Source organism: Schistocerca piceifrons, chromosome X (genome assembly GCF_021461385.2).
Source record: "Schistocerca piceifrons isolate TAMUIC-IGC-003096 chromosome X, iqSchPice1.1, whole genome shotgun sequence".
Classification (NCBI taxonomy): domain Eukaryota; kingdom Metazoa; phylum Arthropoda; class Insecta; order Orthoptera; family Acrididae; genus Schistocerca; species Schistocerca piceifrons.
The window spans coordinates 787249394-787276786 of NC_060149.1; the positions used below are offsets into that span (position 1 = coordinate 787249394).

The window sequence follows — 27393 nt, forward strand, 5'->3', positions numbered from 1 at the left end:
GATGCCAGTATCCTTATAACAAGCAAAAATGAACATGAACTCCAAGAGGCCATAAATGGAAATACAGACGAACTTGATGATTGGTTTGAGAAAAACAAGCTCATAGTTAACACAAAGAAAACCACTTACCTAAATTTCCACCTAAGATCCAATAAAATTATGCCTGATAACAATTCTCAAATATCCCCAAATGCAGAAACAAGGTTTCTAGGCCTATGGATTCAGCATAATCTAAAGTGTCAAACACACATTAATAAAACTAATAGTAAGCTAAACCAAGTGTGCTGTGCCCTACGAATACTCGCATACTGCACAAGCCCAGAAATTGTTCACACAGCCTACTGTGCGTAATTCCACAGTGTAATGCTGTATGGTATTATATTCTGGGTAGACTCTACACATAGCCCAAACATTCTCCTCACCCAAAAGAGAGCTATAAGAATAATGAATAAGGCAAAGCCAACTGATAGCTGCAGACCTCTCTTCCAAAAGTTGCTCGTCCTACCCCTTGGCAGCTTGTATATGCTAGAACTATGCAAATTTGTAAAAAGTAATATTACAAAATTTAATAAAAATGTAAATGCCTATGACTATGGTACTAGACAGAAAATGAAACTCCATGTTAAAGAAATGCGCACCTCTGCCTTTAAAAACTCTCCCTTCAACAAAGGCATTAAAATAGACAATAGCCTGATATCAGAAATAAAAAACAGTAAGTCCCTGACTATATTTAATAAAAAAATTAAAATCATTCCTACTTGATCTTTGTTTCTACAGTGCAAGTGAATTTCTGCTCCACATGGGCAGAAAGAAATATGAAACAAATTGCAGCAAAGAATTTTGTGAAGAGTAAAACATTAATGCAAGCATGTGCAAAAATCTTGCATCTGTATCATCTGCTACTAAGCAGATTAAGTGTAGAAAGAATGTCCAACCAGGTACTGTTGTGTATATGTGTCAGAGGAATACAGCACTAAAATACAAATGTGTAACTGAGTATGTAATTTGTGTGTTCATAACTTCTCAGAAAACATGTATGTAAGCTCATGTTTGTATAAACTTTCGCCGAATTACTTCATGCAAGCAAATTATCATAATGTCCAACATCAAATGTATGTTTGTGCATCACCATGTGCATATCATAGGCCAATAAATAAATAAATATTTTTTGTATGAATCAGTACTCTGTAATCGTTCAATTGTTCAGGAGCTGCTGCAGCAGCTGCAGATGCCACACCTGGAGATATCCAGGGAGAAGATGAGGACAAAATAGAACAACGTTTGAGGGATATGAGTATCAATGGATGTATTGATATACTTGCTGGAGCTGATTCTGCAACAGCTTCACAGGGGAACAGTGTGGTGGCAGACACGACCTCTGAAGGTATGAAGAGTACCTCAAGCATATTTTTTAGTTAGTTTCATGTTCCCTGACTAATTTGTAAGATTGATCATAATGATGTAGAACGATTCATTTTACATTCACATCTCAAATTATTTTGTAATTGCAGCTACATGATAAACATTTGTAAGCTTTTGTTTAAATGTACAGATGTTAGTTGCTGTTCCTACCCACCACCTTTCACACCTCACAATAATAGCAATTCTTCTACAAAATAAGAGGAGTTATCAGGGAGAAACAATATCAGTTTGTTTTCAGATTTAACTTGCTCTCTGTCGGACATTTTATATCCTTGGGCAAGTGATTAAAAATTTTGGTGGCGACATTGTGCATCCCCTTTTTGTGCTTAAGATGACATTAATGTGGAGTAATGAATGTCATTTTTCCTTCTTATATTGTAATTATTTACATCATTGTTCCTTTTGCTGCTGGTGATTTTTACAACAAAGTTCATGTGGGAATTAATATACTTTGAGGCAGTAGTAAAAAATCTCTTTAAGCAGTTGTAGGCAAGATGATCGTGGGTGAGCACCACATATTATTCTTACAGTATGGTTTTCCTCAATGAACAATTTCTTTAAAATAGGTTACTGCAGAACTTTATTCCATATGAATTATAAAATGAAAATTTATAAAATATGTCGACTCACTGATTTCTCTCTCCCCAAGATTTGCAATTATTGAAAGTGCAAATGTGGCTAAACTAAGTTGATTGCCATCAATGTGGACACCTAAAAATTTTGAATGTGGCACTCAAGCTGTTGTTCCCTCGCCAAATGTTAGACGTGGCTGTCAGATCTTGAAATTGAGAGTGAGACCATTTGCAGAAAACCACTTGGCAATACTTTCAAGATCATTATTTACCATTTCTTCTATTGCTGTTTGTATGTTTGGATTGATTAGAGGTTAACCGAAAGGCCATATACCACTCATTGTCTTTCACTCGTGATGTTGTGTGATGTCATTGAGGCATGGTGTGTTTTAAATGGATTGTGTATGCAGAGGGTGTGTTGGAGTAAGCAGTGTGGAATGTTTGTGTCTAAATTGTTTGTAAGTGATGTTAGTGTGGAATTGAACTTCATGCTGTGTGTTACTTGGTGTTATGAGAGTTTTTCTGTTTTACTCGGAGTTATGGGAGTTTTTCATTGCCTTGTCAATGAGTTGTTTGAATATCATTAGTTACTGGCCACTGATTTGTTTTCTGTTTTGTAATTGTTAGTTCGTTGTGCTATTAATGATTTGAAAGTTGTTTTCCTTTGGTGTTTTGCTTGATACTAGGTATAGAGTTTACAACAAAATTCACTACTCATTCATTGGTGGGTGCTATGGGTGGAAATATGGGGTCTACAATTAAATTTCGACAGTTATCTGGCTTTGTGGTGGAGTGTGCAAGGTGCCATCAGTGTGCAGGATTTATTAAACTGGGCAAAGTGTGTCTTTTCTGAAACAAGGATGAGTGTATGTTGTGGTGTTTTCAGTGTTTCAGAAATGACTATTTTGTTCTTTTGGTGTGTGTGTGTGTGTGTGTGTGTGTGTGTGTGTGTGTGTGTGTGTGTGTGTGTGTGTGCACATAAAAGTCTAGAATTGTTTGTCAGCTGACTTTGGTTAGTAAGCATGTCTATTTTTGGTCTTTTATTGCAAGAAGTGTAGTCTGTTTCTTTATGTTTGTAATTTTCTTTGAGATGGGCATATCAAAATTTCTGTTGGAGTAGATTTTTATGATTTTGTGGTTTGCGTTGCTAGTGTAAGTTCATATTTAGTAGTTTTTAGTCATGTGTGTCATGGGGTATGTTGTAGTTATTTTGGTCTTGTTAGGTTTTGATAATATTTACTTCTCCTAGTTCTGGGTTGTGTGTACCATGGGCTTCGTGTGAGCTATATAGGCCAAACAAAATTTGCTGTACCAAATTTTCAGGTTGTCTGGGTTCCAGGTTTCACTATCTTGTTCGAGCTGAATCTAGGTCAAGCAAAATGTCCAATATCAAATGTCTGTTTTTTGCGTTTTTTGGTTGAATTGGTTGTTGAGGAATTCATGTGCATAATTTTTTGGTTACTTTTTTTTTGGATAGTGTCACAATTGTTATTGTTTTTTATTTAGTTTGTCCCTGCCAAAACCCCATACTTCTGCAGTTGTTCCGTTACTTTCATTCTATTGCAATGTTTCGCGTGTTACTGATGTTTGTTCATGGGTGTGTGTGTGTTGGCTGCCACCTTCATGATGTCACAGGTCAAATCCGATAGGTAGTATCAACTTTTGTAAGCCTTGATTACAGTACTAGTATCATCTGCAAAGAGAAGAAATTCTGCTTTTTGTATATTAAATAGAAGGTCGTGTGCATGAATGGGAAACAACAGTGGACCTAGAATTGAGTCTTGGGGACCGTTCCTGGAAGTTTCTTATATATAAAAACTATTATTTTAAAGTTCACATGCTTGTTGAGCAGATACTATAGTTTCCCGAACTATATGAAGCCGAAGCAGAAGGGGAGAACTTAAACTGCACAAATATGTTTGTAGAGAGGAGCAGTAGTTTAAAAAAACTACTTCTGTATCATGCAGCAATTACCGTATCTAATGCAGTTCTGCTCATAAAACCTATAGTTGACAAAAGATTTTGCTTTGCTTTGCTTGCACACAAAAGACTTATAAAACATTTTGCTCAATGCTTTGAAAAGTGAATGAGGAAAATACTAATTCTTTGCACAGTATGATACGTAATTTCAATTAGGAAACGTTTCACCATTGTTTACAGGCAGTTTTGTATGTCATGTTTTTTTAGATTGGACTATTGTACCTGTCAGATAGTCACAGGACATGGCAATGCGATGGAACACACAGTGTGACTGTACATTAGATTTTAATCCTGAATTTTTAGGAAGTTGGTAGAAATTGAGAAGGTAAAATCAAAATCTTGAAATGTCCCAGTTTGATGTAACTTGTGATTAACTGCTCATGTACTTTTATCTTCCAGTTTAGTTTACACTCTAGCAATACATCTCAAAACCTTACAGAAAGGTTTATCCTTTCTCATTTTCCCTCTAGTTCTAAGTTCCAAAATTCTCCAACGTAACACCTGCTAAACTGCTTCTGTAAGTACCATCCCTGACTACTCTACTCCTCTTCTTTATAAGTGAAGGCTTTGTGGTGTTAAACTGCAGTCTAATTTCCTGGATGGTAGTCATATTTTGCAACCAGACACTCCAAATATTTGAAATTCTTATACTACTGCCCAGTTTTCAAACCAAGATTTGTAGTGGTATTTCACACTAATTTCTTTATACATATCAAAATTTACATCTATGCCATAGTTCTTGCCTGTTTCATTCAATCTTGTAAGATATTATTTCTCCCCAGTAGTGATAGGCTATTAGTGTATTTAATAGTCTTTATGATTCTCCCTTTGCAGACTTCTGTTTCCAGCCACCCTCCATACAGTTTAGGTGGGTGTGTGGCTCTGTCTCCCTTACATTCGAATCACATACTCGCTTTTATGTGAGATACTGCGTAAAGGATGAGCATTCTGCCCATGAAGTAAATGCAGAATTCTTTCCTATTAGTACTCTTTCAGAGAGAATTGTCATCATTACAGTTACACAATCTGTTTTTGCTCCGAGAGAAAATTGATATTCTCGTGTTATGACTCAATTTTGTTGTAGCTGTCAGTTTAAATGTCTGTGCCATCTTTTCTGCTAGAGATGTTAGACTGATGACACTGTGGACTCTAAATGTCTTCTTCGTTTTTAAGGCAGTGGTACATTGAAAAGCTATTGGCCATTTGCCAGTAATATCTTATATTGGTAAGATAAGTCATCTGGGTCATTCCATGTCAAATTGACACACTGATTCAGACTTGATGTCTCAGATTTCCGTGATTTTTGGTATGCAGCGATATATCATAGACTTGTGGAAAAATACCAGATTTCAGTTATGAAGCACAATTATTTTTGAAGTTATTAATTTTTTAAGATTTAAATTTTTATGAAGAAATTTCATATTTTGGCACCTTTGGATGCCTATAGGCTGGAAACTAGTGATGATATAAATCTGGGAATGGTCTCATTTTAAAGCTGTTGAATGAGGCTTTAATATGATATGCCACAAGATAGGGGTTACAATTAAAAAAATGAACATTTTAAAATTCTAAATTTCTCAAAAAGTGGCAATTTTGAAAATTCCAAAAACTTTTCACATATAGTTTGTAATGTCTTAATACATATATCAAAATTCTATCATGGGATCAGGAGATACAGGACTTCAGAAATACACATTTTGTGAAAAATACCAGAATTAGTATCATTTCAGAAAATTTTTAATAGTTCATTGAATGAAGCAAGCTACACATCACAATGAAACAAGCAGTAGCTATTACTTTTACATTTTTTTTTTTAATGGAGTAAGGTCGCATAGAGACATAAGTGTAACATTAAAAATCCAATATTATGAGTAAAGTTAAGGGTTAACAAATTAATTCATTGAGACTTCAATTGTTGGAAGATACCTACACATTTGTTCACTTCACTGTCTGGTAAACTGTATGTTCAGCCAGTCTGTGTGACGGGATTCACTTTGCATATCACATCTGCAAAAGGGATCCACAGTGTATCGGGTGGTATGGGATATATAAATCAGGGTGATTGACCTAAAGGATGTAGGAATGTAACTTGCACTTTACTGCAGTCTTCATCTTTATCCAGAACATAACTCAACCACCAAGTGTCACCATAGATTGATTTTACATACCCACTAATATCTGCAAATATTATCTGCTGTATGTCCTTTACAACAGGAAATATGCTTGAAACAACTGCAGAAGAAAATAATTTCACATTTACTTTGGTTCCACATTTGAGATGTATGAAGGCATGAAGTTTCTGGGTGCGATATTGTACCGGTTGGCCAGTTGTTCTTCAGTTTTAATGTATTCTTCAAGGGTCACAAATACAAAGTCTATGTTAGATATGTACTGATGTGACCATTCAAACAGTTGCCTTGCATCCATAAATTGGTCCTTATACAGTCTTTGTAGGCTTGCTCTGGCTGCTAGTCTTTTTACTGTGGCTCCCAGCCCACCGCATGGTCCTTTGCCATGTGCTGTTGCTGAAAAATGCCATTCAGCCTCAACTCCAAAATCTTGCTTGTGATTACGCAAGTTAATAAAGATTTTATATTTTTGTATTCGGCCGTAGAGCTGTCAGAGAAACAGAAGAATTTTTTGGGAGGTCTTTGAAACTTACATTTCAGATATTCCATCAACTTTGTCTGGAACAGGTAGACGGCTGTAGTGTTGTGGTTGAGGCAGTCTGATATTATTACAAAATTTAAATGTTTGATTTCTTTCTCTTTAAAATACACCACAAAAGGGTGGGTGGTTGCCTGACTATTTGAGCAATGACATGATTGTGCCTCATCTTGCATAATGATTGAATAAATCTCAGAAAAGTCACAAATGACAGCCACTTCACATTCCAGAAGATTTTCCTTAGTATGTCTCAGAAATGCACTTTGTTCCTTTGCTGTGAAGTTATGACGAAGGAAGACAGGAAGCTTTTCACAAAATACATCAACAAATTCACTTAGGTTTTTGAATTCTTTCCAAGTTACATCTATCCACAGAGATCCACTGTCTGTATGCGACAGTCTCAATTGCATCGTCTTCATATGGTTTTTCCAAAAGTTCTCTAATCCTTTTAGTACCTGGACATGAAACACAATTTGAAAAGAAGCAGTCAGTTGATGGTGGGCTGCAAACCATCATTTGCAGGCAGTCCTTGTATGTTTTAATTTTGCCATCTGTCATTGAACTCATTCTTGCGTTTTCAAACATAAGCTTCACATTCTGATGAGTGGTTCACACACAGACTGAGTGTGTTCGACTCTGACCTGCTAGCACACAATTTTTAGGCCTAAGTTCTGCAAACTTAGAAAATTCCAATTTTACAGCTGGGAATTTTTCTTTGAAAACTATATACACTTCTTTTAAATTATTAAGCATCGACCTTTTTGAAACATGTTATTTACCACCTGTGCTGCCATCTTCCACTGATATAAAGCCCTTCATCCCCGGCATCACTCTGCTCATTTCATCACTTGTAAAAAATCCTTTAACAATATGAATGGTATGATTTGACAGACTTTTTCCTGGTTTCAGACCAGCACAAGACAAGGCACCCTTTTTCTTCAACATTTTGGCTTGTCAAACTAAGTAGTTAGAGGCCGAAAAACCCTGCATTACTTCCCTCACACTCCAGCTGTCGGGCATAAGAGTCAGCAGTTGAAGCTTCTTTTTCTTACTAGTGAAGCTGTTGTACACATTCTTTACATGTGCTAAGAACTCGTCTTGTGAATCATCATTCTCATCATTGCTAGATGCATTCACTAACAGTTTTCTCTTGACAGCCACATTGATTCTGTTGGCCTTCTCAATAGAGTAAATTTTGGATTGCATCCTCTTTTTGTTTACAGGCGATTCTCCCATATCTAAAAGAGAGCTGTTAAGAGAACTCAGAGCTTCACATTCATTAGAAAATGGCATATCAACATCTTCTTCAATTTTAGTATCAGACTGACCTCCTTCATGTATGTTGCTAGTTCAAGTGGAAATTTCTCTATGTTTTTCATTTCTCAACTTTGTCAGCTGCTTCCTACAACTGTCACAGACCCTGGATAACTCAGGTGTTCCTGGAATCAATTCACACATCCATGAAGTAACAAGTATCAAACCTTTTCTTGCATGAGAGTGATTAGGCATATTAAAAGGATTAAAACAAACGATTTTTACTATCTTGTCAGTGGTATCCATCCTGCAAAGGAAAAACAGTGAGAAATTAATAAGTGCAGTGGCCAAGAAATTGGTTGTGTTGTAAACATACAATATCACAGGAAACATCAAATGAACTTCATACAAGCAACTCTGATGCTACACTGGCAATAAATGAATGGTCGTATCTGCTTGACCAATCAACTTCCACCTTGTGAAAGGGGATTTCCCCTGAGGGAAATCCCCATTTTATCTGAGTAAAAAGGATTTCTCTCTATTTGTAGGTCAATCAGCTTCAGTTCTCTTTTAAAGAGAGGTTTCCACACATGGTACACAATAAAGTACTCATTGCATTTTATTAATTTAGTAGTGTCCTGCACACTGCATAACAAAATTAGTAATTCAAAAATAAAATTTTACTAATTTGGTAAATTATTTACAAAACGTGTATTCCTGAAGCCCATTATCTTATGATCCCATTGAGATCCCATGATAGAATTTTGATATATGTATTAAGACATTACAAACTATATTTGATAATTTTTTGAAATTTTTAAAATTTCCACTTTTTGAGAAATTTAAATTTTAAAATTTAATTTTGAAGTTTTCAATTTTTAAAAATTGTAACCCCTATCTTGTGGCATATCATATTAAAGCCCCATTCAACAGCTTTAAAATGAGACCACTCCCAGGTTTATATCATCACTGGTTGCCAGCATATGGACATGTAAGGGTGCAAAAATATGAATTTTTATAAAAAAAAATTTAAATCTTTAAAAATTAATAACTTCAAAAATAATTGTGCTGTATAACTGAAATTTGGTATTTTTTCATAAGTCTATGATATATTGCTGCATACATGAAAATCTGAGACATCAGTTCTGAAAATCTCCCAAAATTGTGTTGATTTAAAATGGAATGACCCATCTGCCTCTTTCAATTCATCCTTATTTTTACTATTATCCTCCTCACTCTTAGTAATTTAAGCCCTTTCTCTTCTTCATGTAACTCAAAATCTACATAAAGTTTGATCCCTTGGTGTCTGTGTTTGCTGTTACAAGTTGTTTTGTGCAACTTATTTACAGATTTACTTAAAGAGCATTCCATTGATCATTATCTTACATCTTGCATGTAACTGAAGTGTGAAGATTTCATCACTAATTTAATGAGCGAGGTGGCGCAGTGGTTAGCACACTGGACTCGCATTCGGGAGGACGATGGTTCAATCCCGCCTCCAGCCATCCTGATTTAGGTTTTCCGTGATTTCCCTAAATCGTTTCAGGCAAATGCCGGGATGGTTCCTTTGAAAGGGCACGGCCGATTTCCTTCCCAATCCTTCCCTAACCCGAGCTTGCGCTCCGTCTCTAATGACCTTGTTGTCGACGGGACGTTAAACACTAACCACCACCACTAATTTAATGTTCTTCTCTTTTGTTGTATCAATTTCCCATATTGGTTAATAGTTCATTGTTTTGAGTTATGAAGCATGCTATTCGAGTCATTAGGGTGATATTTACTGGTAGCTGCCATGAACAATAATATCCAAGACATTTGTCACTTCTGAATCCAAGGACATATTGAGTAATTGGTTATCAGTTTAGCCGTGAAGCCTGCAATAAAAATAATTTTTTGTTCACTAATTTATTTCAAGGTTGTGTACCATGGGTGGTGTCTAATTAAAAGTATTTTGTGCAGGACAAGTGATGGCCCTGAATGATGTCATTGCCATATTGATTGTTTAGACTATTTGGAGTGCCGTTGGTTCATTTTTTAGTAATTTTAAGGAAAAGGTCTCTTACTCAATAAACAAATTCCAGCAAGTCATAGCTATTGTGAGCAGAAACAGGCTTCAGATGATACACAAATACTCAACAGTTTAATAACTGGTTAATTGATAGTTGTTTAAGTGTTTACTTGAAAAATGTAGTGAAACATGACAGACTCTTTCTCCATAACAGCAGCAGTAGCAAATATGAAGTCTGTTCAGAAAATTCTGGAACATTGCCCACAAAATTTTTCTGTGCTTACATTTTACTTATTGTACATGGTCTCCTTCGAAATACTCTGCTCCACAATTGATATACACTGCTCCCAGTGCTGTTTCCACTTCTGGAAGCAGTCTTGGTATGCCTCTTGCTGGATCGCACAAAGTGCCGTCTGTAAATTTTCTTTTATCTTGTATATCATGACAAGTCTTTGTCCTTTAAATAGGGTTTTTTAACTTTGGAAATAAAAAAAAGTCTGCAAGGGCCAGGTCTGGAGAGTACGGAGGATGAGGCAGCATAGTGACCAACAGGGATGAATGTGCGACTGTGTTATTGTGATGCAAGACCCATAAATTGTCTTGCCACATTTTAGGTCATTTCCTTCTCACATTTTCTCGTAGGTGTTGCATGTCTGATAGTACTATCAATTAACAGTTTGTCCCTGTGGCACCAATTAATGATGAATAATCCTTCAGTGTCAGAGAAAACTATTAGCATGGGTGTGACATTTTACCTGACCTGGTAAGCGTGTTTTGGCCATTGAGAACCTTTCCTGACACATTTTGAATACTGAATCTTGGTGTCAACCTCATAACCGTAGACCCATGTCTCATCACCAGTTATGATTCTCTTAAGGAATATCTCATTCTCATTTGCGCAATCCACAAGCTCTTCACAGATTGTGAGGCGAAGGTCTTTCTGGTCTTGACTTGTGAGCCGTGGTATGAACATGGTGGCAACATGATTCATTTCAGGATTTAATGACATGATCCAGATGAAACGTTACATTCTTCTGCAGTCTCTCTGTCGGTCAGTCTTTGATTGGCATTCTTAACTTCATTGACATTCCTGACATGAGTGCCATTGGTAGACATTGGTGTCCTGAGCGAAGATCATCTTTTAACTTCGTCTAGCCATTTTCAAACCATATGAACCATTCATAAAACCTAGTACAACATATGCACTTATTACCGTAGGGTTCCTGCATCATTTGGTGTGTCCGTGTAAAGGTTTCCTTGAGTTTCATGCAAAATTCAATTCAGATGCATTGCTCCCTTTATTCTGCCATCTTGAAATTGGCAAACTGTGCGACACAACATTCTACTCGATACAGCACTGAACAAAAACTAACAGATATACAACAATAAAACTTCTGGCAATTACACGTTAGACACAGGTGTGTGCAGGGATGCCAGTTGCTTTTTGCTCCAACACACCATTGGCATGAAATTACGAATGTTTTGAACACACCTCGCTATTGAGAAGACTGAAATTTCATTACTGATTAGTTGCATTAGACATGCCTGTACGATCTTCATGAGATGATAGAAATTCCCGAAATCTAGGACGATTTGTGACAGTTCAACTGTCACCTAACCTGTCTGAGGTTGCACAGTGATTAAGGCACTAGACTTAACCTTGAGCTCAAATGGAGACCTGACCGTCCTCATTTAAGTTTTCTCTCTTTCCCTAAATTTTTTTAGCTGACTGGCTGGCTTCTATTATAAAACTATGACGGATTTCTTCATATACCCCCTCAAACTGAACTAGTGCTCTACCTCAGTGAGGTATCAATATCTGAGATTCCTGTTATTGACTGGCATTTCAGATGTGTGCAGTAGGACTGAAGTCAGGTGACTTTAGAAGTCAGATAAATACGGGGTGTCCATATTTAAAGTTCCAGTTTCAAATTGCTGTAGAAAGAGAACCACTGCTCAGAATGATATCAAATTCGAACAGCATATTATTGATGCAGGGGGAACTGTCATGGGACAACAAAGTTAAATGAAAGTTTGGCAGTTTACAGTTGCGGCATCTTTAGTTAGATAAGCCTACCCACCACGGTAATGTTGTACCACATTGGATGGGATAAATCGATTTTTAATAGCCCTGTGGTCAAAAACCGCATAAAAAGCAAAATGATATCAGTTTTTAATTGTTGTGAGAATGGCGCAAGACATGTTCAATATGTTGTTCACAGTTTTCTGGCACTAATTGAAATCGAGAAACAGCATGTTCTACAAGAAGTAGGAGTGTCTCAGGGGTCACGTTCAGAATGCATTGCGCAGTGCATGCCTTCAGTTCAGCTAAGTTTGTAATTGGAGCACTGAGCACAACATCTTTCATATAACCCCACAACCAGAAGTCACATGGATTAAGGTCAGGTGATCTGGATCTCCAGTCCATAGGGAAATGACAGTTGATAATAGTAGCATTCCGAAATTCCTCTGCAGCAGTTGCTTCACTGGCTATGTAATGTGTGGAGGAGCACCATGTTGCATAAAAACGATCCTACCCACACATCCATGCTGTTGAGGGTGAGGATGACATTGGTTTTTAAAAGACTCTCCTAGTGTTTACCAGTGGTGGTACAGGTAACAGAACCTGCAGGACTCACATCCTCAAAAACTATGGCCCTTCTGTGAATGAAGCTATCAGCCCACACCACAGAGTCACCTTTGCAGAATATAGTGGTATCGGTTGATGTTCGTGCAGATTTTCTGTTGCCCATATTCTGCAGTTCTACTTATTGATGTGTACTTGCAGATGGAAATTGGCACCCTCTGTCTACAGAATGTTGCATAGCCATTCATTGCCCATGTCCACCCAAGCAAGAAATTCCAGGTTGAACGTTTGTGTTGCTGGCAGGTCAGCAGGAAGCAACTCCTCAACATTGATGATTTTGCGTGGATAGCAGTGCTGAATGTTTTGTAGGATTTTGTGCACCGTGCTCACAGGCATGTCCAGAGTTGCAGCAATTCTTCATGCGCTGTGTGTTTGCACACCACATCTCAACCCCTCCTGCAATGATGTGACCACATTTTTGATAGATATCAGATCAGCTGCTTGCCTCCCTCTCCCACAATGCGTTTCAAAAGAAACTGTCTTTTTGAATTTTGTAATCATTTTCTCCAGACCCTTAGCAGACATCAGGCCAATGCCTCTTTTCATACCCTCGAGTGTCTGGAACTTCTGCAGAGTTATTGGCCCACAGTCACTGTTATAAAAGAACTTTACCAGCAGCGCACAATCCTCCACGGAGACAGTCATGTTGCGCATCTCTTATCTAAACTGAGTAACAGTCATGTGCCGTGCGTCTGTTGGTATGCATATTCTGATGCTTACAATGCCATCTATTGGTAATTTTTTTTATTCCATGATGTTTCCCACGGTGTCAATAATATTCTGTTCAAATTTTACGTCATTCTGAGCACCCGTATTTTCTTTGGATGCTGTAAGCACAGAAATGGGTGTGCAATCTGCAGCCAGCTAGCTGTATCATTTTTTTTTTTTTTTTTTTTTTTTTTTTTTTTTTTTTTTTTTTTTTTTTTTCCCCAGTAACGATGGTAGATTAAACAGAATTTGGCATAAAGTGACAATCTGGAGAGTGATCATGATGTGCATAATTTTTGAGTGTCTTAATTGCAAAGATTTTTTAATAACTTTACTGGTTGTGGCTATACCATACCTATATTCAGAATTTACAATAAAAATGAAAGAAAGTAAATTATTAGATACTACATTAAGAGATTAAAAACAAAAAGTAGTTATACCAAAAACGTGTTATAGCTCTCATTCTGTTGCACCACAAGAAGTTATAAGGTGTAAAAATAACAAAAGTCAAAACTACCATGCATGCTTCATCCAGATATACAGTATATAGCATGCAAATTAATCCTAGAGATCGTTGATACGTACATAACATCAAAATATTTGTACATAGTATTTAAAAGGACGTTCATTTAAAAGTACAGATCTTTAAAATGTTGTTAGTTGTATAAACAAGCAGGATTGTTAAAAAATATTTAACAATATGAAAAATGTATTTGTCTTCTGACAGTTTAAAGCTGGTCAGAATTTAACATAATGTTCAAAAAATAAAAATTGATTACAGAAATCAGCCTAAAATTGAGTAAATTACTATAGCTCTAAAATTAGTCTCATACATGAAGAAAATGGAATAAAATTAGAAAATGTGTGTATTGTCCTGTTTCTTGTATTCAGTTTTGTTTGGATTAGAATAGTCAGTAATAAAAATAAAACAGGACTGGACATAAAGTAATGAAAAGAAGTAAATTACAAAAGTATTTCATTAAAATAAATAAAAGATAGCATAATTTATAGTGGGAAGGTGGTGAAATGTGCCAGCTGTCGCCAGATGGTGCAGGTTACTCATAGTTCTATGTTGTTTACTCTTGGGTACAGTTCTTGTTGTGCTATTTGAGATAACGGAGATTCCTGGAGGGAGCAGCACACTGGCCCGTGTGCCATGCATCCACAAAACTAGATGACAGAGGTACTGTCTTTTTATGCGAGCCTTCGACAGTGCATGATAACACTTCTGTGTGCATGAATTATAAAGTTAATAAATGGGTAAATAACAAACTAAAAGCTGTATATAGTTTTCAAAAATCTTTTAGCATAAAGAATGGTTATGACCTTATGAAAGAGACTGACAACATAGGGCTACCAGAAGAATCAGGATTAGCCTCTCTCGACATTGCTAACTTATACATTGGTGTCACAGTCGATAAGACTGTACAAGTCATTAAAATGAATCTACTTTGATACAAGATGATGTGTACTGCCTAAATCAAATTCATTGAGCTCCTCCAAATAACTCTATTCCTCGGTTACTTTACCTTTAATAATAAAATATATCGACAAAAAGAAGGCTGTCATTGGAAACAGTGGCAGTGGCAGAAATTTGTATTAATCACTTGGAAAATGAGTTGTTTGTAGAGTTCCCTATTTTTAAACAAAACTTAGCCTATTTTAAAAAATAGATGCAATTTTTCTTTACGAAGGACAAGTAAATTACCTTAATAATTTGTCCAAATGAAAAGTTCTAGGCACTTGAAGATTAATTTCAAAATGGAAACAGAGAAAGAGAACAGCATAAATTTTCTTGGCATGAAAATCACGAAAAAAGGCAATAAGCACTTGTCGATCATTCATTAAAACCCACCACCACAGACAGCACAATATGTGACAAATTATGCCGTCTTTGGTGAACCGAAAAAGTCTTCTTTAACTTGGTGATCTGTTGTATGACACAGCTTTCCTTGTCTGAAGAAGAAATAGATAAAGAAGTCGACATGCTGAAACAAATAGCCTGTGCTAATGGTTCTAAAAATAGAGACGTAATGAATATTTATTAAGCGACCAAAAGGTGAGTGACAGCACACGGAAACAGTCTCTTTCACAAGGTCACGACTGTTCCTTATGCTAAAATATTTTTGAAAAGTGCGTTATGTAGCCCGTTATTAACTTCATAATTCGGGCACATAGAAGTGTTAGTGTGCACCATCAAAGGCTTACAGAGACAAACTGTGCAGCTGTCATCTGTTGTTTTCTGTGCAGGCGTGACACACGGGCCAGTGTGCCGCTCCCTCCAGAAATGTCTGTTACCTCAAATAGCACAACAACAACTCTAGCCAAGAGTAACCAACTTCAAGCAGCCTGCGTCACCTGGTGATGACCGCTGCACTTAACTACCTTCCTGCTATGAATTGTGCTATCTGTTTATTTTAATGAAATACTCCTGTAATTTATTTCCTGATTTATTTTCAGTTTATAACAGTTTGAATCAAAAACATAAAATGGAATATGAGAAAAAGGGAAATTTGCATGTTGTTGAATTTTATTCCATCTTCCTTCTCTCCAAGATTAATTTTAGAGCTATCATACTGTATTCAATTTTAGCATTATTTTTGTAAGCAATTTCTATTATTTCAACATTGTGTAAAATTCTTACCAGCTTTAAACTGTCAGAAGACAAATACATTTTTCATATGGTTAAACTTTTTTTCACAATCCTGCTTTCTTATATACAAGGTTTGCCCAGAAAGTGATGCAGCACATTTTTTTTTCTCAGCTGAAAACAATGATATGAACGCAAAACATAACATATGTATTATTTTGAAGTCTCCTGAGTGAGTGCGCCAAGTTTCTGTCACTTCTGACAGATAGCGTAGTTGCAGGACAGTTTCAAATTGGTGTCTGTAGGTGATGTACATTAAAAGCAACGTGCCGTCATTGAATTTCTCACTGCAGTGATAGAAACTGGGTGGAATATTCACAAATGCTTGTGCAAAGTCTATGGAGCATTTGCTGTCAACAGAAGTACAGTTAGTCGCTGGGCACGGAGGGTGAGGTCATCGGAAGGCGGTTCAGTGGAGCTCCACAATTTGCAGCGATCGGGGAGACCATGCACGGCTGTCACACCTGACATGTTGCATTGAGGTGATGATGTCATTTGTGAGGGCAGATGCATTACGACTTGAGAAGACATTTTGAGGACAACGAGGAAGTGATTCACACAGTGAAGCACTGGCTCCGCCACCAGGACAAGGCACCCCCAGGGGGGCTTGCCACTCTCTGGCGGGTTCGTGCTTGGCTACCACGGGTCCCCAGCCTTTGCAGCATCTTTTCCCTTCCATGTTGCTTGTCTATCCTCTTGCTATTCTTTTTTCCCTCCCTTGGGGAACATGTCTGGGTCTGGGGTGTTATTGGAGTGTTCTGCATTGTCTGTCGTTGACATGAGGACAGTTTCACTACTGTCTCTCGTTCCTTTTCCCTTTCTTTGTTTCCCTTCTCCTTTCGTTCCTCTGCTTCATCATTTGAGGTTCCTCTTTTTCTTCTTCCTCCCTGTGCGCTCCTGACTGCCGACCCACACATCTGACATGTAACAGGTGACTGGGTAACGCGTAATTCCTATCCCCGGGTCGGCAGGTAGGGTTCGCACATACCTGCTGGTACAGGCCAGGCCCAGGGAGGGGTGATTGCCTGAGGTCCTCCCATTCCAAATTGCCAGTTGGTCTCTCTTTCAGGTGTTCGGGAGGTGTGACGTGAAGTGTCAGCAGTCACTTGAGGTGGGTGTGTCCCCTTGTTAAAGGAGCCCCCCAGTTGTAAGGAGCATGCCATCAGAGACAGTGGCAATCGTGGGGGAGGTTTCTCTCAATGAGCCAATCATCTTCACAATCAGTGTCAACAAAATGTAAATGGAATGAGGTTAATGATTCGAAAACCCTTCCATCCGCACCACGGTTCCTCGTGGTATCACATACTGGAGACAGTCAGTCCATTGCCACGGTAAATCCATTTATTATTCAGAAAGGTGTTGTTCAGTTGTCAGCCCTGTGAAATCTTGATCATGTTTACAGAATAGGACTTTGCTTTTGGAGACTACTTCTGATTCTCAAGTGCAACAAATGCTTGCTGCCTCGCTTGTCGACAGCTATCCTGTTCGTGTCAAAGCCAGTAGAACTCTGAATTCTTTCTGTGGTGTTATTTACTCTAGGCTGCTCAACTGTCTGACAAAGACAGAAATCCAATCTTACCTCTCTGATCAGGGTGTCATTGCCATCCATTTGGGTGATGGAAAAGATAGATTCCTCCTTAGTGCCCACCTGCACTCTTTTTCTCACCTTTGATAGAGTGGTGCTTCCATCCAAGATCAAAGCAGGCTATGAAATTATCACAGTCCGGCCATACATTTCGAACCCAATGCACTGCTACCAGTGTCATCATTTCAACCACACTACAACGTCTTGTTGAAACACAGCCAAATATGTGACATATGGTAGGGATGCGCATGAGGCAGATTGTCTGCCCCCTTCTCCCCGCTGTATCAACTGCAATGGCAGCCATACCGTCTCCTCTTGGGATTGTCCCGTGTATCTTGATGAATGGGCTGTCTAGGAGATCCAGGTAAAGGAAAAACTGCATTACCCTGTCGCCTGCAAGTTATTGGCCAGTCGCAAACCCTGCGTTCTCCCATCTGGCACTTATAGTTGTCTTCTTGCTACCTCTTGCTCCATGAAGGACATGGCCATGCAGACATGTGACCTCAGATTCAGCACTGAGGTTGTGAAATCGCCCAGTGTCAAGGCAGCATTGCCATCCCCCCGTCCAGCTGTGCAACAGGCCATCAAACTCTCACCTCTAGGGATAAGGCCACCAGCTACACAGCCGGTAGGCCAGAAAGGACAGGAGGAATACTACCGTGAGGGCTACCTGTGTCCCTCCAGCCAACTGGAAAGGCTCGAAAAAGTCCAAGAAAGGCAAACAGTCTTCTCCTTCACCGACTCGAAGATCCTCTTTGATGGTGTTCCCATGTGATACCTTAGTCTGGCCGTACCTCCGTAACGCCGGTGTGCACCACCAGCCGTTTACCGAGCGAGGTGGCGCAGTGGTTAGCACACTGGACTCGCATTCGGGAGGACGACTGTTCAATCCCGCGTCCAGCCATCCTGATTTAGGTTTTCCGTGATTTCCCTAAATCGCTCCAGGCAAATGCCGGGATGGTTCCTTTGAAAGGGCACGGCCGACTTCCTTCCCCATCTTTCCCTAATCCTATGAGACCGATAACCTCGCTGTTTGGTCTCTTCCCCCAAACAACCAACCAACCACCAGCCGTTTTTCTGTGTTTGTCTCCACAGACTGACAGCACAAGCAAGCCGATGTTTCTGTGGACCTCATGGAGCAGAATCCTCTTGCTTGTGTGCTCTGTAGCAGCGAGTCTTCTCATACTGTCACTCGGCAGCTGCCGAGGTGACACCCCTTCATTTTTCCTCCTCATAACTCTCCTCCAGTGAAATGTTTATGGCCTTTGGTCCCACAAAGAGGATTTATGGCTGCTTTTAGCACCACAGTGTCCCTTTGTACTCTGCCTTCAGGAAACAAAATTGCGTCCTCACAACCGCTTTGAGCTATCACATTTCTTCCTGGTTCGTTTTGACCTTCACCCTGAGGTTGACATTCCATGTCATGGGGACGTCATGCTGCTAGTAGGGGATAACGTTCATAGTCGGCCCATCTCCCTGACTACCCATCTTCAAGCTGTTGCAGTTTACCTTTTCATACTTCACCTGATGTTTGCCGTTTGTACAATTTATATCCCTCCATCATTCGTTGTTACCAGGGCAGACTTCCTTCAGCTTATTGGGCAGCTACCTCTCCAATTCCGGTTACTCGATGACTAATGCACATCATTTCCCTCGGGGTTCTCCCAGAAACTGTCAGAGAGTTGCCCTCGTGGCTGATCTTTTTAATCAACTCAACCTCTTCTGCCTTAACACTAGAGCACCTACATTCCTTTCCAACTCCTCGCACACCTATTCCCATTTGGACCTATCCTTCTGCACTGCCCAGGTTGCCCATCGTCTTGAGTGGTCCGTTCTTTCTGGCACCTACTCGAGTGACCATTTCCTGTGTGCTATCCATTTGCTGACGCCTACCCCACCAGCGTGCACACCCAAATGGCAGCTTACTAAGGCTGACTGGCGACTTTACTCCTCCTTGGCAACCTTCAAAGAAAAAGATATCCACAGTTTTGATGACCAGGTGGAATACTCACAAATGTCATCCGTACTGCTGCAGAATGTTCCAGCCCTTGCACTTCCTCTTTACCACACCGTGTCCCAGTCCCTTGGTGGACTGAGGCACGTCACAACGCAATTCACCCGCGGAGATGTACTATCTGCTGTCATCCTACGATGGCAAACTGCATCCATTATAAACAGATGCATGCCAAGTGTCGTCACGTTCTTCATGATAGCAAAAAAGCTAGCTGGATTTCATTCACTTGTTCTTCTAACAGTTCCACCTCTTCCTCTGTCATGTGGACCAACCTCCAACAGCTCTGTGGGACCCAGATCCATTCGTCAGTTTCCGGCCTGACAGTAGTGAGCTATGTCATTGTGGACCCTATTGCTATCTTGAACACCTTGGGCCGCCATTTTGTGGAAATTTCGAACTTTTCCCACTATCGCCTTGCCTTCCTCCATCGGAAACAAGAGGAGGAGGCTGAGGCGATACCCTTCTATTCTCAGAATTGTGATTGCTACAATGCCGCCTTTACTATGAGGGAGCTAGATCATGCTCCCAATTCATCCCGATCCTCCACCCCAGGGCCTGACGCTGTTCACATTCAGATGTTGCAGCACCTTTCTCATGCAGGCAAGCACTTTCTGCTTAATACATACAACCACATCTGTAGCAGAGGACACATTTCGTGGACATTGGCGTGAATCCGCCGTCAGACCCATACCTTAGCCTGGTAAGGACAAAGACCTACTTTGTAGCTACTGCCCCCATCACTCTCACCACTGAGTTTGCAAGGTGGTGGAACTTATGATTTGTGTCCGGTTGTTATGGTGGCTTGAGTCTCGCAATTTACTAATGACTTCACAGTGTGGATTTCGAGCGCGGGCTTTCTGCAGTTGACCATCTCATCCCTTTGTCCATGAAAGGTTTTCTGGGGCAGACCCAGGCTATTGCAGTGTTTTTCGATTTGGAGAAGGCCTACGACACCTGCTGGATGAACTGGTATCCTCTGTATTCATTACCGTGGGGCTCCCATGGCCGCCTTCCCTGTTTCCTTCAGGAATTTTTATAATACTGAGTTTTCAAAGTGCGTGTGGGCTCTGCCTTGCGGACACCTTTATCCAGGAAACCGGTGTGCCTCAGGGTTCCTTCTAAGCGTCGTCCTCTTTGCTATTGCCGTTAATCATATAATGACCTGTCTTCCCCCCCCCCCCCCCCCCCCCCCCCCCCCCCACCCCCCCGGTATCTCTGGCTCCTTTCTTGTTGACGATTTTGCCAACTATTGCAGTTCTCCACAGTCTTGTCTTACCGAGCAGCATCTTCAGTGATGTCTTGATTCTCTTTACTCCTTGAGCATCAACAATGGCTTTCGGTTTTCCACTGGTGAAACCATCTGTATGGATTTCTGATGACACAGTTGGTTTCTCCCACCATCTTTACATCTTGGGCCTGTTGCTCTTCCATTCGTTGAAGCTACGAAATTCCTGGGGCTTATGCTCGACAGGAGACACTCTTGGTCCTCTCAAGTGTCTTACCTGGCAGCCCGTTGTACGTGGTCCCTAAATGTCTGTGTGTCCTCAATGGTACTTCCAGGGGTGCAAATCGGACTACCCTCCTCTGTTTTGTACCGGTCCCTTGTCCATTCTAAACTAGACTATGGGTACTTTTTTATGTATCTGCACATCCATCATCTCAACACTATCCACCATCGTGGCATCTGGCCACCGGCGTCTTTTACACTAGCCTTGTTGAGAGTCTGTATGCTGAAGCTGCTGAATTACCACTGTCCTGCCGTCATGACTTTCTCCTCATCAGATATGCATGCTGTTTATCTGCCATGTGTAGCCACACCTCCTATGCCCTCCTCCTTCGATGATTTCTTTCATCGCCAGTAATGGGGTGCGTCCTCTTGTCTGTTACCTCCTGGCATCCGCTTTCGGCACTTAATGCGGCGGCTTAACTTCACACTACCTGCAACTTTCCTGGTGGGTGTGAACTGTTCACCACCTTGGCTTCGTGAAGCGCCTGTGTTAAACTTGGCCTTCATTCGCTTCCTAAGGGACACTACTCCTAGTCTCACTCTACCGCCCTTCTGTTTCAAGACCTTTGCATGGAACTCAGCAATAGCACCTTTGTGTACACTGAACTCGGCAGTAGTACCTTTGTGTACACTGATGGCTCTCAGACTGACTGTGGTGTTGGATGTGCCTTCCGTCATTGACACCCATGTCTTTCGATTTTGGCTTCTGGCACACTGCTCAGTATTTACAGCTGAGCTCTTCGCATTGTATCAGGCCACGGAGTACATCCGGTGCCACAGACTTTTCATTTGTGTCCTCTGCTCAGACTCTCCCAGTGCCCTTCAAAGTCCCATTTGCGCTGTACACCGCCCATCCCATAGTGCAACGGGTCTAGGAAAACTGTCACTTGCTCACTCTTGGTGGAGCCATTGTGATGTTTATGTGGGTTTCTGGCCATGTCTGTCTGCCAGGAAATGAGGCTGCTGCCAAGGCTGCAGTCCTCGTACCTCAGCCTGCTAGTTCCTATATTCCCTCCAATGATCTCTTTGTTGCCATCTGTCGGGTGGTGGTATCTCTTTGGCATCACTATTGGTCCTCCCGTCATAGGAATAAGCTCTGGCTTATTAAGCCTGTCTCAGCAGCGTGGACGACCACATCTCGGCCCTCCTGCCAGGAGGAGGTAATTTTAACTAGGTTGCGTATTGGTCACTGCCTTTTTAGCCATCGTCGTATGATACATGGTGCTCAATGTCCATTTTTTAAATGTTTTACAATACCCACTTGGGTTTGCTGTCTGAGTTATCGGCCATTTTAGCAAAGGCCTGGGCTGTCGGCCACGTTTTAATTTTTATCCATCAAAGCAATATGGTGAAGGCCATTTAATTTTCAGCTTTGGACATTCGTTTCTGTATGGTGTTTTTGTAGCCCTTTGCCCCACGTCCCTGTTTTTAGCTGTCCTCTCTTATGTCAATTGGGATTGATGTATAGTCCATTCTTTAAATTCTCTGTGTCTTCATGTTGTCTAGTTTTGACTTGGGCACATATGACCCCAGATGTTTTTGCACCCTAAAACAAAACAAAACAAAACCAGAACAAGGATTGATGCTGACAGGGCGTACATGCCCTTGTTCCGCACTGGAGGAAGGTCATGGAATGACAAGGGACATTACGTGGAAAAATAGGATGTGTAGGTAAAACACCATTCTTCCATGTGTGTTCAATAAAGAACTGTTGAAGGAAAAAAATGCAGTGCATTACTTTCTGGGCAACTCTCATACAACTAAATATATCTTAAAAGTTCTGTACTTTTAAATGAACTTCCTTTTAATTACTTTGTATTGGTATTTGTTTGTTACTGTATGAGTATTTGTACGTTATGCGTGCATTGATGACATCTAGGATAACTTTGCATCCTATACATAGCTGGTTGAAGCATGCATGGTGGTTTTTACTTGTGTTACTTTTACATCTTATCAATTGTTGCAGTGTGCCAGAATAAGAGCTATAATGTGTTTTTGTTATACTTATTGTCATTTGTATTTAATGTAAGTAAAGTAATTTACGTTCTTTCACTTTTATTGTAGCTTTTGAAGATGGGTATTGCATAACCGAAACTGGTAATTTTATTCAAAAACTTTGCAATAGAGGCAATTGAATAAAAAAATGGCACATTAAACAGTTCTTCCATTCCTCATTTGAAGGTATTGTCATAGACCTGAACTGTAACCTGCTGCTAACAGATATCAGTTTCCTAATGTAGTGTGCTATGTACTCATATTTTGACATTGAAATTTACCATGATCTATTTCCCATCAGTCAATGTTCTGTTTCTTCCCAACCTTCCTGTGTAGTGATATTTTTGCATCCACAGAAATATCTATGTCCTATTGTACAGGTAAGAGTGATGTTTAGACGAAATGGTGAGTGGTGTATGCAAAAGAAAGAGTGCTGTGAATGTTTTGTAGCATGAAATTTGTTGTACAATATTCTTTTGATTATTCATGATTTGCATGAGAAAAGTTGTAATATCGAAAGTAGTTTTGCAGTGTGTCACTACACACAATATGAATACATACTGGTGACTCCAGGACCATGAACATGCTGTTATGCACTCTGTACGCCCTTCACTATGTTCAGAGAACTGTCGCCAAGTCCGTAAACGTGTTGCTAAGCCACGTGCACTTCTGCATGCACCCCCTTCAGTCTGGCATCCCCCCTTCAGTCAGCATCCCCCCATAATGATTGAGATATTGTGCTCAAAAGGAGGACATTACTGTCATGCACTATAGATGTTTTGATGGAACATGCTGCTTTGAATTTCTTGTTTGTTTTTGCTTTGGTGAATGAAAGTCAAAAATGGCTCTTGTTCCATTATCGTTGTTGTTGTTGTTGTTGTTGTTGTTGTGGTCTTCAGTCCTGAGACTGGTTTGATGCAGCTCTCCATGCTACATAGAGCTATTAGTGAAATACTAAAGTTTTCCCTGATACACACAACAGATTGATAAATGTACTCATTTGATGAAGCAAGTATACAGTTTTGTTAAGATTTCTTTACTACGAGTGTGATTACAACTTTTAGAGTGTGGCTACCACTTTGTTGTTCTTAAGACCCTTTTCTGCAGTTTGGAACTGTGTCCATGTTTTGCACCTTTGATCCCCAGAAAAAAAAAAAAAAGAAATCCCATAGTTAATAATTGAGTGTATGTAGAAATAGTATGTCACCCAAAGAGATTTGGTGTTACAAACTGATTATAGAACCTTGAGAGCATATTGTGCTAATGACATTCTTTTTTTCTGGTATCTTTGTGTCTTCATTTTCTGTTAATCAACACTCAGTATTAATCCCTAAAAACTTTGTGATTTTTACACACGCTATAGGTTTCTCATTTATGCTTAATGCAACAGAGTTGTTTTCCATCTTTGTCCTGACGTGCAAGCTGCTTTTTTGTGTTTAGTACAAATTAATTAATTAATTACATATTGCCCCTTGCTTTCTCTAATAGCAGTTGTGGTGCTTCCTCAGTGACTGTTGCTCTCATCAGCAAAGAAAATTTTTTCTCCATGTCTTATACTGTCTGGAAAGTCATTGATACATGTTAAGAACAGTATTGAACCAACACATGACACTGAGGCACATCTGTGCCTGACAATTGTTTTACTAAAAAGTTATCAGCAGCAGACATTATTAAAGGTGGGACACCTCCATTGTTCATAAAACTTAATGATAACTGATTCCTGTAGTACTTTTGAACTTTAATGTAATTATAATCTTCTCACACTTCAAAAAATGAACTGAAATGTGTTCAAGAAATGTGGGTTATGATCTATGGAACACAACTGGATAGCTCCGTTACATTTTTTCTTCATATTTGGCCAACTCAGCAGCAGCCAATAAAATGACAGGAATATCTCTCTGGCATTCCATACTACAGGGTGATTCAAAAAGAATACCACAACTTTAGGAATTTAAAACTCTGCAACGACAAAAGGCAGAGCTAAGCACTATCTGTCGGCGAATTAAGGGAGCTATAAAGTTTCATTTAGTTGTACATTTGTTCGCTTGAGGCGCTGTTGACTAGGCGTCAGCGTCAGTTGATGCTAAGATGGCGACCGCTCAGCAGAAAGCTTTTTGTGTTATTGAGTACGGCAGAAGTGAATCGAAGACGTTGTTCAGCGTGCATTTCGAACGAAGTATGGTGTTCAACCTCCTGATAGGTGGTGTATTAAACGTTGGTATAAACAGTTTACAGAGAATGGGTGTTTGTGCAAAGGGAAAAGTTCTGGACGGCCGAGAACGAGTGATGAAAATGTAGCACGCATCCAGCAAGCATTTGTTCGCAGCCCAGGAAAATCGACTCGCAGAGCTAGCAGAGAGCTGCAAATTCCACAATCAACTGTATGGAGAGTCCTACGAAAAACGTTAGTTATGAAACCTTATCATCTGAAATTGGTTCAAGCACTGTCTGCAGCTGATAAGTTTAAAAGAATCGATTTCTGTGATTTTATCCTTGCTCAAATGGAAACAGATGAATCTTTCGTTTCAAAGATTGTGTTTAGTGATGAAGCAACTTTCCACACTAACGGGAAAGTCAACCGTCACAATGTCTGTATATGGGGCACTGAGAATCTGCGGGAAACAACTCGGTATGAACGTGACTCGCCTAAGGTGAACGTTTTCTGTGCCATTTCAGCCAATAACGTTTTTGGTCCCTTTTTCTTCGAAGGTGCTACTGTAACTGGACTACAGTATCTGGAGATGTTAGAGAATTGGCTGTTCCCTCAGCTCGAACAAGAAGCACAACAATTCATATTTCAGCAGGATGGAGCGCCACCACATTGGCACTTATCTGTCCGTAACTACCTGAACGTCAACTACCCGAGGCGATGGATCGGCCGCCAGGCAGCCCATGACAGAGCACTTCATCACTGGCCTCCCAAGAAGCCCTGATCTTACCCCCTGCGATTTTTTCTTATGGGGGTATGTTAAGGATATGGTGTTTCGGCCACCTCTCCCAGCCACCATTGATGATTTGAAACGAGAAATAACAGCAGCTATGCAAACTGTTACGCCTGATATGCTACAGAGAGTGTGGAACGAGTTGGAGTATCGGGTTGATGTTGCTCGTGTGTCTGGAGGGGGCCATATTGAACATCTCTGAACTTGTTTTTGAGTGAAAAAAACCTTTTTAAATACTCTTTGTAATAATGTATAACAGAAGGTTATATTATGTTTGTTTCATTAAATACACATTTTTAAAGTTGTGGTATTCTTTTTGAATCACCCTGTACAATGCGTATTCAGTATGGCAGACTGTCTTCTGTCGTAAGACGTTGTATTTTCAGCCATACCTTAAGTGTAGTTGTGGAACACAATGTGCAAGAACTTCATTCATTCTAAAGAAGCAGGAAAAGCTAAAAGATAAAAGCAATTGGAAGGTGGCTGAAGGAGCCTCAAATGTGCAACAAAACAGGACAACTCATAAATTTATTTTCAAATTTCAACTTTTTCCCTCTGATTATGTAGGATAAAGCGAGTGAGGTGGGAATGAGTGCACAAGTGTCATTTGATAGGTTTCCTCCTCACTGTGTGAAACTATTTTCATACTTTTATCCACATTTGTTTCTTTTAATGTGTGTAAAGGTGCTGATAACCTACCATTGAGCACCTGTAAGCTCCAAAATCACACACACACACACACACACACACACACACACACACACACACACACCCACCAAATTTTAACTGAAATTTACTTTCAAGGGATAATAAGAATCACCTGATAAATACTCAGTACTCTACACCATATAGATTGCTATATATTAATGTTTGGTCTCTCCTGTAAAAAAGTGAAAAGTGGAGTTGTCTATCCTTGAAAATGAGCTCCTGAATTATCTCTACCTTTTGCACCCTATTTTCCAAGTAAGACCGAAAGCCCTTGTTTTCAGGAAGTGGCCTGTGGTTTTCTATACTCACCTAATTACCTTTCTTTAGTAAGGACCAGCTTGTGCATGCTTCAGGCAATCTGGAAAAAAATACTTGAATTAAAGTACTAAATCAAACAATGAAAAGTCCATTATGGAATAACAACATTATTACCAAAAGGATAGATTGTGAGTCACCATATGGAGATGTTGAGTCACAGACAGGCACAACAAATAGCCTGCTATACATTTAAGCTTTTTGGTCAAAAGGCCTCTTTCCAAAGTAGGGGAAAACACACACACACACACACACACACACACACACACACACAGACTGTCTCTTGCCACTGGCAGGACTGCAACTGCGGCTGATGGGAACAGCAGTGTGCCATGGGTAGTGGCAATAAAGAGGAGACACGGAGCGAGGAGGGGGAAGAGATGAAAGGGTAGGGGTGGGGAAGGTGTAGTGCTGTTTGT

General features: G+C 39.9%; 1 protein-coding gene across 1 annotated transcript in view; it reads left to right on the forward strand.

Annotated features, from left to right (window-relative positions):
• LOC124722117 (methionine aminopeptidase 2-like) overlaps nucleotides 1–27393 on the forward strand; it is a 105642-nt gene that overhangs the window by 5692 nt on the left and 72557 nt on the right. The window contains exon 2 of the mRNA XM_047247323.1: nucleotides 1208–1384. Within this exon, the coding sequence (XP_047103279.1) occupies nucleotides 1208–1384 (177 nt within the window). The remainder of the gene's footprint in view (nucleotides 1–1207; nucleotides 1385–27393) is intronic.